At 52.0% G+C, this 12583-nt stretch overlaps 1 protein-coding gene across 5 annotated transcripts in view; it reads right to left on the bottom strand.

Moving 5' to 3' along the window:
• The window catches only part of CCDC57 (coiled-coil domain containing 57), a 108607-nt gene that overhangs the window by 42323 nt on the left and 53701 nt on the right, over positions 1 to 12583 (bottom strand). For 3 of the 5 annotated variants that reach the window (XM_032617562.1, XM_032617563.1, XM_032617564.1), the window contains exon 17: positions 9760 to 9946. In XM_032617562.1, coding sequence (XP_032473453.1) covers positions 9760 to 9946 — 187 coding nt within the window. Of the gene's footprint in view, positions 1 to 6781; positions 7109 to 9759; positions 9947 to 12583 lie in introns of those variants that run through there. The other 2 variants (XM_032617565.1, XM_032617566.1) reach the window with 1 other exon arrangement.

The raw sequence follows: 12583 nt of genomic DNA, 5'->3' as shown, positions 1-12583 counted from the left end.
CGCCATCAAAATAGCCACCAGGTGAATTAAATGATCCTTTGACATCTTTTATTTGCTCTGTCTCCAACGGTTCTGGAACTGATTCTGGAAACACTAATCATTTGTCCCTATTGAATCAGCTACCACCATCCTTATGGGCAAACTCTCCAATTGGTATTGGCAAAATCCACAGTGTACCTCCCATCAAGATTCAAATAGATCCCTCAAAACCTCTCCTCAAGTAAAAAAGCCCTTCAAGGTATAAAGTCCATAATAGAAGACTTTGAGGCTTATGGCCTCATTATCCCCTACAGTAGTTCCTGTGGTACTCCTATTTCACCCGTGAGAAAACCCATTTCCTCTCGTTTTACTGGACTTACATGTGGTTCACCATAGCTGCATGTCCTAAATGGCAATTCTTTGCTGTTCCCAAATAAACCCATTTTGCTGGAAAAATAACTGGTCATTTTTTTTTGTTTTAGGTGAAAAATCCTAGTCTAACTTGAGTGAAATAGAAAACCTGAGCCCATAGGGGCAGAACATCTGGCAACTAACCACCCTGATAATATTATCCCTCAAAACCCCTGGGACATGGCCAAAGCGATACTCAGATGGGAAATTCACACCTTAAAAAAATGCAATTACTGGGCTTTCGTGATGGTACAGTGGTTAAGAATCTGCCTGCCAATGCAGGGGACACAGGTTTGAGCCCTGGTCCGAGAAGATCCCACATGCCACAGAGCAACTAAGCCCCTGTGCCACGACTACTGAGCCTGCACTCTAGAGCCCATGAGCCACAACCACTGAGCCTGCGTGCCACAACTACTGAAGCCCACACACCTAGAGCCCGTGCTCGGCAACAAGAGAAGCCACTGCAATGAGAAGCCCGCACACCACAACGAAGAGTAGCCCCTGCTTGTCGCAACTAGAGAAAGACCGCACACAGCAATGAAGACCCAATGCAGCTAAAAATAAATTTATATATATAAAAATGCAATTAATAAACAAGAAAGAATGAAGTAAATGTTTAAGAAATCAGGGAAAGAACAATAAAATTATCCCAAGGAAAAGAATGAATAAAGATGAAATGGAAACTTCTGGTAAAGACACAGGAATCTACCCATTGGCTCCAAGCAGTCACCTTTGAGGAAACCCCCTGGAAGGTAGCAGAGAAATTTTAAAACACACACACACACACACACACACACACACACACACACACACACAAATGTAAATAAACACATCTAACATGCTCCAGAAGAGATTAGAAAGAAATAGGAAGAAGTGGTATTTAAAGAAACAATGGGTGAATGGATAAAGAAGATGTGGCAGATAAATACAATGGAATATTACTCAGCCATAAAAAGAAACAAAACTGAGTTATTTGTAGTGAGGTGGATGGACCTAGAGACTGTCATACAGAGTGAAGTAAGTCAGAAAGAGCAAAAAAAATACCGTATGCTAACACATATATATGGAATCTAAAAAAAAAAAATAGTTCTGAAGAACCTAGGGGCAGGACAGGAATAAAGATGCAGATGTAGAGAATGGACTTGAGGACATGGGGAGGGGGAAGGGTAAGCTGGGACGAAGTGAGAGAGTGGCACTGACATATATACACTACCAAATGTAAAATAGAGAGCTAGTGGGAAGCAGCCGCATAGCACAGGGAGATCAGCTCGGTGATTTGTGACCACCTAGAGGGGTGGGATAGGGAGGGTGGGAGGGAGACACAAGAGGGAGGAGATATGGGGATGTATGTAAACGTATAGCTGATTCACTTTGTTATACAGCAGAAACTAATACACCATAGTAAAGCAATTATACTCCAATAAAGATGTTAAAAAAAAAAAAAAAGGAAGAAACAATGGGGACTTCCCTGGTGGCGCAGTGGTTAAGAATCCACCTGCCAATGCAGAGGACATGGGTTCGAGCCCTGGTCTGGGAAGATCCCACATGCCACGGAACAACTAAGCCCGTGTGCCACAACTACTGAGCCTGCACTCTAGAGCCCACCAGCCACAACTACTGAGCCCCCGTGCCACAACTACTGAAGCCCACGCACCTAGAGCCCGTGCTCTGCAACAGAGAAACCACTGCGATGAGAAGCCCACGCACCACAACGAAGAGTAGCCCCCACTCGCCACAACTAGAGAAAGCCCGCGAAGCAACGAAGACCCAACGCAGCCAAAAATAAATAAATAAATTTATTTAAAAAAAAAAAAAAAGGCTGAGAATTTTAAAGAATCGGAAAAAAAAAACCCAAAACCAACCAACCACAAGTCTTAAGATTTAAAAACATACTGATTCCAGAGCAGGTTAAATTAAAGCAGAGCACCTCTCACGTAGACACAGGATGGTAAAACAGGAGCACAAACGGATTAGATGAAAAAAATCTGAGAGCAGCCAGAGAGGAAAGGGAGGCCACCCACCAGGAAGGGGCTTGTACTAATGCTGGCTTCTCAGAAGACAGCAGGGTATTGTCTTTTTTTTTTTTTGCTACGTTGGGTCTTCGTTGCTGTGTGCGGGCTTTCTCTCGTTGTGGCAAGCGGGTCTACTCTTGGTTGCAGTGCGCGGGCTTCTTACTGCAGTGTCCTCTCTTGCATTGGAGCACGGGCTCTAGGCGCAGGGGCTCAGTAGTTGTGGTGCACGGGCTTAGTTTCTCCGCGGCATGTGGGATCTTCCCGGACCAGGGCTCGAACCCGTGTCCCCTGCATTGGCAGGTGGATTCTTTTTTCTTATTTATTAATTTTTGGCTGCATTGGGTCTTCGTTGCTACGTGCAGGCTTCCTCTAGTTGCAGCGAGTGGGGCTACTCTTCATTGCAGTGCGTGGGCTTCTCATTGCGGTGGCTTCTCTTGTTGCCGAGCACAGGCTCTAGGCGCGTGGGCTTCAGTAGTTGTGGCTCGCGGGCTCTAGAGCACAGGCTCAGTAGTTGTGGTGCATGGGCTTAGTTGCTCCGTGGCATGTGGGATCTTCCCGGACCAGGGCTTGAACTCGTGTCCCCTGAATTGGCAGGTGGATTCTTAACCACTGCGCCACCAGGGAAGTTGCTATTGTCTTTGAAAAAGTTGTAAGAAAATGCTAATCAGAGGTCTCTTTCCAGCTATGCCATCGTTCTAGAAAGTGGTCAAAATAAAATCATTTTATGAAGACAAAGAGTTTATTGCCCACAGGCTCTTCTTGAAGGAAAGACTAGATCCCTGAATGTCAGTTCCTTTCCCTCCCAGGCCCTCAGAAGAGATGTGTGAAATTGTGCATGACCCAGGGCTCCCGAGGGTCCTAGAGAAGCAGAGTGTGGCAGGTTGCTGACAGCGAGGGGCAAACATGCCAATAAATGTGCCATAAAATGTGACTGAAAATCACTGCTTCTAAATTAATATCATTTACAGTAGGATTGGAGATCCTTATGTATGATCATAATTAATTAAATGTAAAGAGGTATTTTACTATTTATGTAAGTGTGCCCAATAAACAGCATTGGGTCAGCCAGCTAACCACTTAGGAAAAGATAAAGATAGATCCCTAATTTGTTCTTTTCTTTTACTAAATCATTTCTAGATGAATCAAAAATTCAGCAAGAAGAAAGTTGGGGGAAGGGACAAAAGAAATTCAGCAGGAAAACTACATGATAATGAGATACAAATGGCCAAAACACACACACACAGATAAATGTAAAGAAATACAAATTAAAACAATGAACTATTTTTACCTAACTAAATTGGCAAAAAACATTTTCTAATGAATTTTTAGTTTCTGTGAAGCTGTGGTCAAGTAGGCACTTTACTGTTGTAAAAATGCCTGAGATGCGCTTTGGTGGGGGGTAGGGGCGGACTGGGGGCATGACCATGCCCTCCTGCGAGGCTGGCTACAGCATGGCTGCCGAGCCGCAGGACAGACGTGATTCCAGCGTGGAGTCTCCTCACAGCAGGGCCAGTGAGGGAATGAGTGCAGACCGAGGTGGGGGCCACGTGGAGTTCCAATGTGAGGGTGCGTGTGACAGTGTGAACACACACCCCGACAGACAGACAGATAGGCGCCAAAATGCGGATGAGTTCTAGTCAGTAATTTGTGCTTTCCAGTATAAGTTAACAATTTCTCAGCATTCATTTGTATTTTTATAGTGAGCAAACAGCCTTTCATAATCAGAATAAAAAGAGAGCTTTTAAGAAGTGCTGGCTATGGGACTTCCCTGGTGGTGCAGTGGTTAAGTATCTGCCTGCCAAGGCCGGGGACACGGGTTCGAGCCCTGGCCTGGGAAGATCCCACATGCTGCGGAGCAACTACACCCATGCGCCACAACTACTGAGCTTGCGCTCTAGAGCCCACAAGCCACAGCTACTGAGCCTGCGAGCCGCAACTACTGAAGCCTACGCGCCTAGAGCCCGTGCTCCGCAACAAGGGAAGCCACGACAATGAGAAGCCCACGCACCACAACGAAGAGTAGCCCCTGCTCACTGAAACTAGAGAAAGCCTACGTGCCGCAACAAAGACCCAACGCAGCCAAAAAAATAAAATAATAATAATAATAAATAAATAAATAAATAAAAAGAAATGCTGGCTATCAAAGGCTATATACTGTGTGATTCCAACTGTATGACATTCTGGAAAAGGCTAAACTATGGAGACAGTGAAAAGATGAGTGGTTGTCAGAAGTCAGGAGGGAGGGAGGATGACCAGTGGAGCACAGAGGCTCCAAACCCACAGAACACACACCACCAAGGTGAACCTGATGTAAACTACGGACTCTGGGTGACGCTGTGTCAAAGCAGTTTCACTGATTACGACAAATGTACCATCTACAGTGGATGTGGATTATGAGGGAGGAGTGCGTGTGCGGGGTCAGGGAGTGTATGGGAAATCTGTGTCTTCTGCTCAGTTTTGCTGTGAACCTAAAACTACCCCCCAAATAAAGTCTTTCAAAACTGTTAGATGTTAAGATCCTTAGAAACAACACTTTAAGGAATCCTAGCTGTATACTATAGATTAGGAAAACATCATGTGCAGTTCCAATTTCTGGCAAAAGCTGAATTGGCAGCAGGAGGAAGAACAGAGTAGGAGAGAGGTGGGCCAAGCTGAAGTCCACTCAGTTTGGCTGCATGACCTGCCCTTTTCTGGCACTCCACCGTGCAGGCCTGCTCAGGCTGTGCTGGCATCCATCATGGTCCTGGCCTCACCCACAGCAGATGGTGTAATGGCCTCTCAGAAGTGAGGGGTGAGCACTCAGAGCTGGGCTGACAGGAGTGCAAACGGGGACGGGGCACCTGGGGACAGGTGACTCCCCAGCACTGCCACCCACCCACTCACCTGGAGAAGAGGTGGGGGAGTGAAGGGCTGAATCAAGGGCCGCCTGGGCAGCTCTGGGCCACACGCCCAACCACGCGAGTCTGCCTGTCTGTAAATGCGGATCCGAAGGCCCGGACCTGAGAGGGAGGGACGTGGCTGGCACAGGACCTGACCCCAGGCCGTGGAGGATGCAGGATGAAACCAGGGCCAGTGAAGGGGCTGCTCTGCTAGCTCCCTGCGGGGATGAGGTCCCTTCCCAGAGGCACACAGGCGAGGACAAGCCTTGGGGCAGGGGCAGGTGTACCCTGGGGTCGACCCTGCCTGGTGGCGCTGAAACCAGAGGGAGCCAGAGTGGGTGTGGCTCTGCCTTGGCTGTACCGTCTCACATTTTCAATATTGTCAAGTGATGATAAGATACTTCTGTCACAGCTGGTCATTCTGTACCACTTAATGATCGCAGTCACATGACTGATGACCCGGGTAAATCATCTTTGTAAAAAAATGCAGACAGACCAGTCTTGTTCACAGCCTTTGCTATCCCCCAAATGTGGGAGAGTAGAAACCTACCATCGCACGGTGTTGGGGGAGGGTGGCCTTCCCAAAAGGGAACCAATGGAGTATGCTGGGCATTCTTACAAACCACCAGTGACAGAGAAGTTCACAGAGCAAATCCCAAACCCTTCACCCATCTCTTCTCACTCTGCTATCCTCAAAGCGCTGGATGTGCTTCCTTCCAGTCCGCCCTGTATGTGCACACGTGCACACACACGCTTTGTATGTTCACCTGGGGCTCCAAGCACACTGTTCGGCGGGCTGCTCCTCTCACAGGCTGACGCGTCTCGGCCGGCACATGCAGTGTGTGGTCAGTGGGCCGAGCTGGTCCTTACAGGCCCGCGAGGAAAGGACACAAAGTGAGAATACGCGTTAGGACGTCAGGGGCTTTGAAGTAATTTGGAAGGGCCACATTTTTATTGTACTTGACAAAAGAATCATCCACAGTGGACTGGAGCTGAATGCGGCAAGCGGGCTGTCTGTCCCTCTTGTTTGAGAAGCGCTGTGCGGAGATGGCGCCTGCTGGGGATGTGGGCGCCCCTTCGTTCTCTTGAGGGCTGAGCAGCATCCAAGTTCCGACTCCGATGTCCCACGGATGAACACCTGGACCTTCCCAATAACTTTCTTACTGTAATAAAAACGCTGTCAAAAATATCCTTGTATGGGCTTCCCTGGTGGCGCAGTGGTTGAGAGTCCGCCTGCCGATGCAGGGGACACGGGTTCATGCCCCAGTCCGGGAAGATCCCACATGCCACAGAGCGGCTAGGCCCGTGAACCATGGCCGCTGAGCCTGCGCGTCCGGAGCCCGTGCTCCGCAACGGGAGAGGCCAAAACAGTGAGAGGCCCGTGTACCGCAAAAAAAAAAAAAAAAAAAAAAAAAAAAAAATATATATATATATATATATATATATATATATATATATCCTTGTATGTACATCTTTTTCAGATCTGTGAGAAAATCTTTTAAAAGAATCTCTAGGGGAAGAGTAGCTTATTCAAAGGGTACGAACATTAAAAAATTTGAGAGATGCAGCCAAACTGCCCTCCAAAAAGGCTTCACCAGGGAAGGTTCCCGCGGAGGCAGGGTGTCCCCCACACTCTCCTGGACAATGAGGGTGGGACTTTTTAGTCTGGGCGTAAACTTGATGCTGACTTACTTGCCCGCCTCAGACTCCTGCAGAGGCACGTGGCGTCCATACCCTTTTCAGTTCTGTGGATTTTCTTCTGGACGTGCCATCCAGCATTTTGCCTGTGATCTGCAGATGCCCATTTTGGGTACTGATTCGTTTTACCTGTCAGGTATGTTGCAAACATTTCCCGAGTCTATTATTTGTCTTTTATCTTTGTTTACAATGTCTTTTCCTTAGAGATATACTAAGATGTAATGAGGGACTTCCCTGGTGGCACAGTGGTTAAGAATCCGCCTGCCAATGCAGGGGACACGGTTTGAGCCCTGGCCCAGGAACATCCCACATGCCGCGGAGCAACTAAGCCCGAGTGCCACAACTACTGAGCCTGCGCTCTAGAGACTGTGAGCCACAACTACTGAGCCCGCGTGCCACAACTACTGAAGCCCGCACACCTAGAGTCTGTGCTCCGCAACAAGAGAAGCCACTGCAATGAGAAGCCCATGCATCGCAACGAAGAGTAGCCCCCGCTCGCTGCAACTAGAGAAAGCCTGTGCACAGCAATGAAGACCCAACGCAGCCAAAAAAATAAAAAATAAATTAAAAAAAAAGATGTAATGACATCAAATCTGTTGATTTTTGACTTTTCCATGTCTACGTGGTTTTAAACTTTTTAAGGGGAGCCTTCCTCATGCTTGGGATTGTTGCAAAGATGTGCTGAGTCAATATGTGCATAGCGAACGGGCGAAGGGCAGTTGGAGCTGAATGCCACATCTCTGCACATATGGAAGTCTTAGAAAATGAAGGAGGTAACAAGCACAGATGCAGAAGAAAGTAGAGTTATGGGCCACTATGTGCCACTCTACGGTAGTACTTTAAAGGCTAGGAACTCTGGATAGATTTCCAGCAAAATGTAAATGTCCAAAATTGATCCAAGAAGAGGCAGAAAATCCATACAAATCACCAGAGAAGAAAATGAAAGGTAGTTAAAAGTCTACCACTAATGAAGACACCAGGCATGGAAAGTTCTATTGCTGAGGTCACTCCAACTTTCAGAGAAGGCTGCAAACTTGGTCACTAGGGATTTGCGGCTTTCTCTGACACTGGGAGGCACAGGGAGCAGGCCTGGGGAGAGGAGTTCAGTCAGATTTGGGCCTGGCGATGGAGGGTCTGCACCGATCAGGGGCTCCTCTACTGGATGGATGGGCGATGGATGAGTGATGGATGGATGGGTCGGTGGGTGGATGGGTGGGTAGGTAGGTGGATGACTCAAATATTTGGCCATGAGGCCAGCTGATTACAGGAAGCCACAATGAGGAGGAAAGAAAAGTTCACTGGGATAAAAGGTCAGAGGGAGAGGGAGGCATGGCTGTGATCAAAAAGGTCTGAGGCCTCAAGGGCTGGGAGAGGGAACCCTGGCAGTGGCAGGGCTTGGCACGGAGGCCAAGGTTAAGGGGCAGGAAGGTTCAGATGTGGGAGGGAATGGGGTAGAATTAAGAAATGGAACCCTTGGGGATTCCCTGGTGGCGCAGTGGTTGAGAGTCCGCCTGCCGATGCAGGGGGCACGGGTTCATGACGCAGTCTGGGAAGATCCCACATGCCGCAGAGCAGCTGGGCTCGTGAGCCTGCTGGGCTGGGCTCAGCCTGCCACTGAGCCTGCGCGTCTGGAGCCTGTGCTCCGCAACGGGAGAGGCCACAACAGTGAGAGGCCCGCGTACCACAAAAAAAAAAAAAAAAGCTACTATTAAAAAAAAAAAAAGCTACTATTATCGTACACACAGCTCAGTGCTAGGAAGAGACTGGGGATGGATGTTCCACCCGACCTCCTTCCCCTTCAGTGGGAAGTGCTTTCTGGGCACTGCAGTGCTTGGGGGTGAGGAGGACCCTTGAGGGAAGCCAAGACTCTAGTTAGCCAAGAGGAAGCATTCTGCAGACACCCCGTGGCTCCGAGCTCCTTAGAGGCACACTGGGGTGCTCTGCTTCCAGTAGGAAACACAAGCCTGGGGACTTGCTCCTCAAGGAGGTGAGCTGTCATGGAGAGAGGGGATGGCTTAGTTTCAACTCGACAACAGGGTAGAATCCCAAAGCTCCCAGACTCTGGGATCATCACAGTGACTCAAAGCTCTTGCTGGAAAAGGACAGACAAGCAGAAGCCACAGAAGTTGAGGGGCAAGCTGTGAGAAAGCGGCCTGTGCCCCAGCTGCAGGAAAACTGAGGGGCTTAAGGCAGAGGCAGCGCGAGCGCCACTCAGCCAGGCTGGGTGACCCGGGGGTGCTTGTGAGAACCGGATGGTGCCAAGGCGCCAGGAGTGGCCCAGTGTGTGGTGGCTCTGGTGGGTTCCATGGGCCCCTTTCTCAGGAACCAGCACCCAAGAGCCCCACGGGCAGCCTGGGTGTCTGCGGCCCACAGCCCCGGCCTCTCGGCTGCACCGCGTACACTGTCGCCTTTATCTCGAGGAAGCCGAGGCCTGAGCCGGCCTGGGAACCCGGCAGCCTTTGCTGTCACCACAAAGCCGCATAGAAACATCAGCTGCTTTGCTAACCTGCGGTATTTTTCTCACAGATGCTGCCAGAGGAGTGGGTTCACGGAACTCCCACTGCAGAGATGAAGCCAAGCTCTGTGCCTGACTCCTGACCTGGCCGCTCCACAGGGCGGCTCTGTTCTCCCTTCTGAACCCCACCCCCACCACCCCGCCAGCCTGGCCGGCCCTCCTCCCTCTGGCCCTCTTCCGGTCCCCCCACCGCGTCTCTTCTGTTGCCAGCATCCCCAACAACACGGCGCAGGCGATGCTGGGCCGGGGGTTGGGGGTCACCCACCAGTGAGGTGGCCCAGCTCCGCACGCAGCCCGTTCCCCAGCTCCAGGAGCTGCTCCTTCTCCAGGCGCAGCCGCAGGATTTTCCTGGCTGCCTCCTTGAGCTTCCTCTGGAGTCGGGGCACAGACAGGGCCTGAGGTAGCTGTGCCTCCTGGTTCTCGGTCCCTGCAGGTCCTCCACGTGCCGGGCCCTGTGAACAAACCCACACAGCAGAGGCCATCAGATGAGTCCTGGAGGGGAACGGAAAGTGGGAGTGCGGATGGTGGGCGCCACTGCCCAAACGACTGTCCCAGAACCCACATCACTGGGTGACGTCCCTCCAACGTGATGCATCCATGCCCACCTTCCCTCTCAGGGGGGCAGGGCTGGGCTGGGGGTGGGCTCTGAATGAAGGCCCTCGAGGCTCCCAGGCCAAGGCCTGCCTGCGCTTGGTGACTCTGTGCCCTGCCCCAATGCCTTTGTCTTTCCAGTGACAGTGAGGAGCCAGCTGGCACCCAGGCCTGGGCTCCCTCCAAAGGTGCCCCGGGACCCAGGAGGGCTACACGTGTGATCGGACCCCCTTCGAGGGCCCCATGGTCACAGGCTGGGTGCCTGCTGCCCACCTGGTGTGGAAGTGGGCTGGCAGAGACCCAAAAGGTGGCCTGGGACGGGAACCCAGCCTCCATTACTCTCTTCCCCTTACCCTGGACGTCTGCACTGCTGGGCCCCTCTGCCCTGGGCCCTTCTCCAATGCCTCTCCTGCCTTCATTCACTCAGCCCCTTGCCTTCCCTGCCTCCTCTCTGGCTCCATCCGTCCATACTCCCGTCTCAGTCATTTCTCTACCTGCCATTCAGACTCCCCTCCACCACCTGCAGGCCCGCCCAGGTTTCCCACCATCCTGACCCCAACGAAGGTGCCAGAGAAGCAAAGGAGGCCAAGGGAGGGAGCAGTGGCCGCCTGGGGCCTCCGCTTCTGGGCCTGGAGGCTGCCTTGGGCCAACACCCGAGGTCTGAACCCTGTTGCTTGGGCAGCACCACGCGGCCCTACATCCTACCACTATCCCAGTCTGGACTCACACAGGGGTATTTGGAATGGGGTGGGTGTGGGGAAAGGAGAAAGGGAAAAAGGAGAATGTGTGTGGCTGCCTCTGTTCCAGGCAGGGGCCCAGGAGGAGCCAGTGGCGTCCAAGGCCCCAAAGGAAGCAGGTGGCCTACTTAGGCATGGCTGCTCCTGACACCTATGAAAAACCGCATTGTGCTGTCCCAGCCACTTGAGCTGGCGCCAGAACAAGGAATCTGCTCTACATCCCTGGAAAAGACCAGCACGCCCTGTTCTGGCCCTGTTTCTTGGTGTGCCTTTCCAGGGCTGGCAAGCACCTGTGCCCTCCTGTGGCCTGGGAGCTACGGTGTTTGCACACCGGTGCCTCCAGCACATGCCTGACGTACTGGCATGAAGCGGGGCGTGGAGGTGATACGGTAAAGGGACTATCAGAGAAAGGCCTCCGCCCCGCATCCCCGGCTCGGGGTCTCTCGAGTGTACAGGACCAGGGCCGGTGGGGGGCTGTGTCTTGGAGACCAGTAGCGTGGATTCACACACAGGGCTGCACAGGCCCCAGGCAGCTAACCCGACCCGTTGGGAAAGGTACACAACCTCCAGGGATGTAGCCCTGGGATTGGGGGACTGGCCAGGCCACTCTTTCTCCAGGCTTTGTCCTCTACAAGGATATGCTGTGGGATTCTCTTGTGTTATTTTAAGTAAGGAAAGAACAATCCTGAAAACAGAGACTGTGCAAAACTCAGAACACTTAGAGATTTAAAAATCTTCAAAAGCAGGACCCCACCCTGCAAAGATGGCCCTGGCCTGAGCTGAGGAACATGCTGCCTGAGGCGTGACCTCAGGCGTGGCTGGGCTCGGGGATGGGGAGTCCTGATCTTGAGTGGCCCATGTTCTTGTCACACAGTGACTGCATGCGATGAGCGGGTGCTGCAGCTGGGCCCCACCTCTCTTAAGCTTAGTTCCTGGTAAGATGAAGCTTATTTTGATGACTCTAAAGTCTCACCCCACAATGACACAATGCTAATAATGACCTGAGATGCCCAGGAGCTTCTGCACTGCTGCGTTCAGGGCCCCAGGTCCCACCCCGTGATGGCCCCATCCACCTGCCCTCGCCTGCTCTGGTGCAGGTCCCAGCATCCTGGCCAGAACGGAAACATCCACGCAGCATAGGGAAAGCTTGAGGCATCCTAATGACAACTCTGTTCCCAAGGGAAGGAAGTGCCTGGGCTCCTTGAAGAAGCCCTGCGGGGAGGCTGAGGCCCAGGGAGAGGCAGCGCGGGCTCCCTTGGGGCAGGTTCCCAAGCTTCCAGGCAGAGCCAGAGGGATCGCCAGCCAACACTGCCCCCCAGCGGTCCGAGGTGCCCAGTGGGGAGGCCTGGGGAAACCCAGCATCCGTCTGTTTGGGGCCTGGGCAAGGCAGCCTGCAAGAGGGAGGGGCCTGGGTGAGCCGAGAACCATGGAAGTGTGACTGCAGCCACCTGCCCCACAGGGTCTCCTGTGACTGCGGGGAGCTCCAGGGTCTGCAGGTCCCTTCTGGGCTGGGGTGCTGGCTTTTGTGTGGCAGGGTCCCACCCCCACAGAGCAGCTGCAGGGATGGCCCGAGGCCCACGCCCCTGTCTCACTGCTGGTGGTTCCTCCCCTCTCCACACACATCTCTCTCTGAACCATCTGAGGGTGAGTTGGAGACATCGCACTCCTTTATGCCCCAATACTTCAGTTTGTACTTTGTGAAAACAAGGAAATTCTCTTAATAACCAGTTATTAGAACCAGAAATTTCACAGGGACGTGGC

Source organism: Phocoena sinus, chromosome 20 (assembly GCF_008692025.1).
Source record: "Phocoena sinus isolate mPhoSin1 chromosome 20, mPhoSin1.pri, whole genome shotgun sequence".
NCBI classification, from domain to species: domain Eukaryota; kingdom Metazoa; phylum Chordata; class Mammalia; order Artiodactyla; family Phocoenidae; genus Phocoena; species Phocoena sinus.
This window is presented reverse-complemented; position numbering and strand designations above follow the sequence as displayed.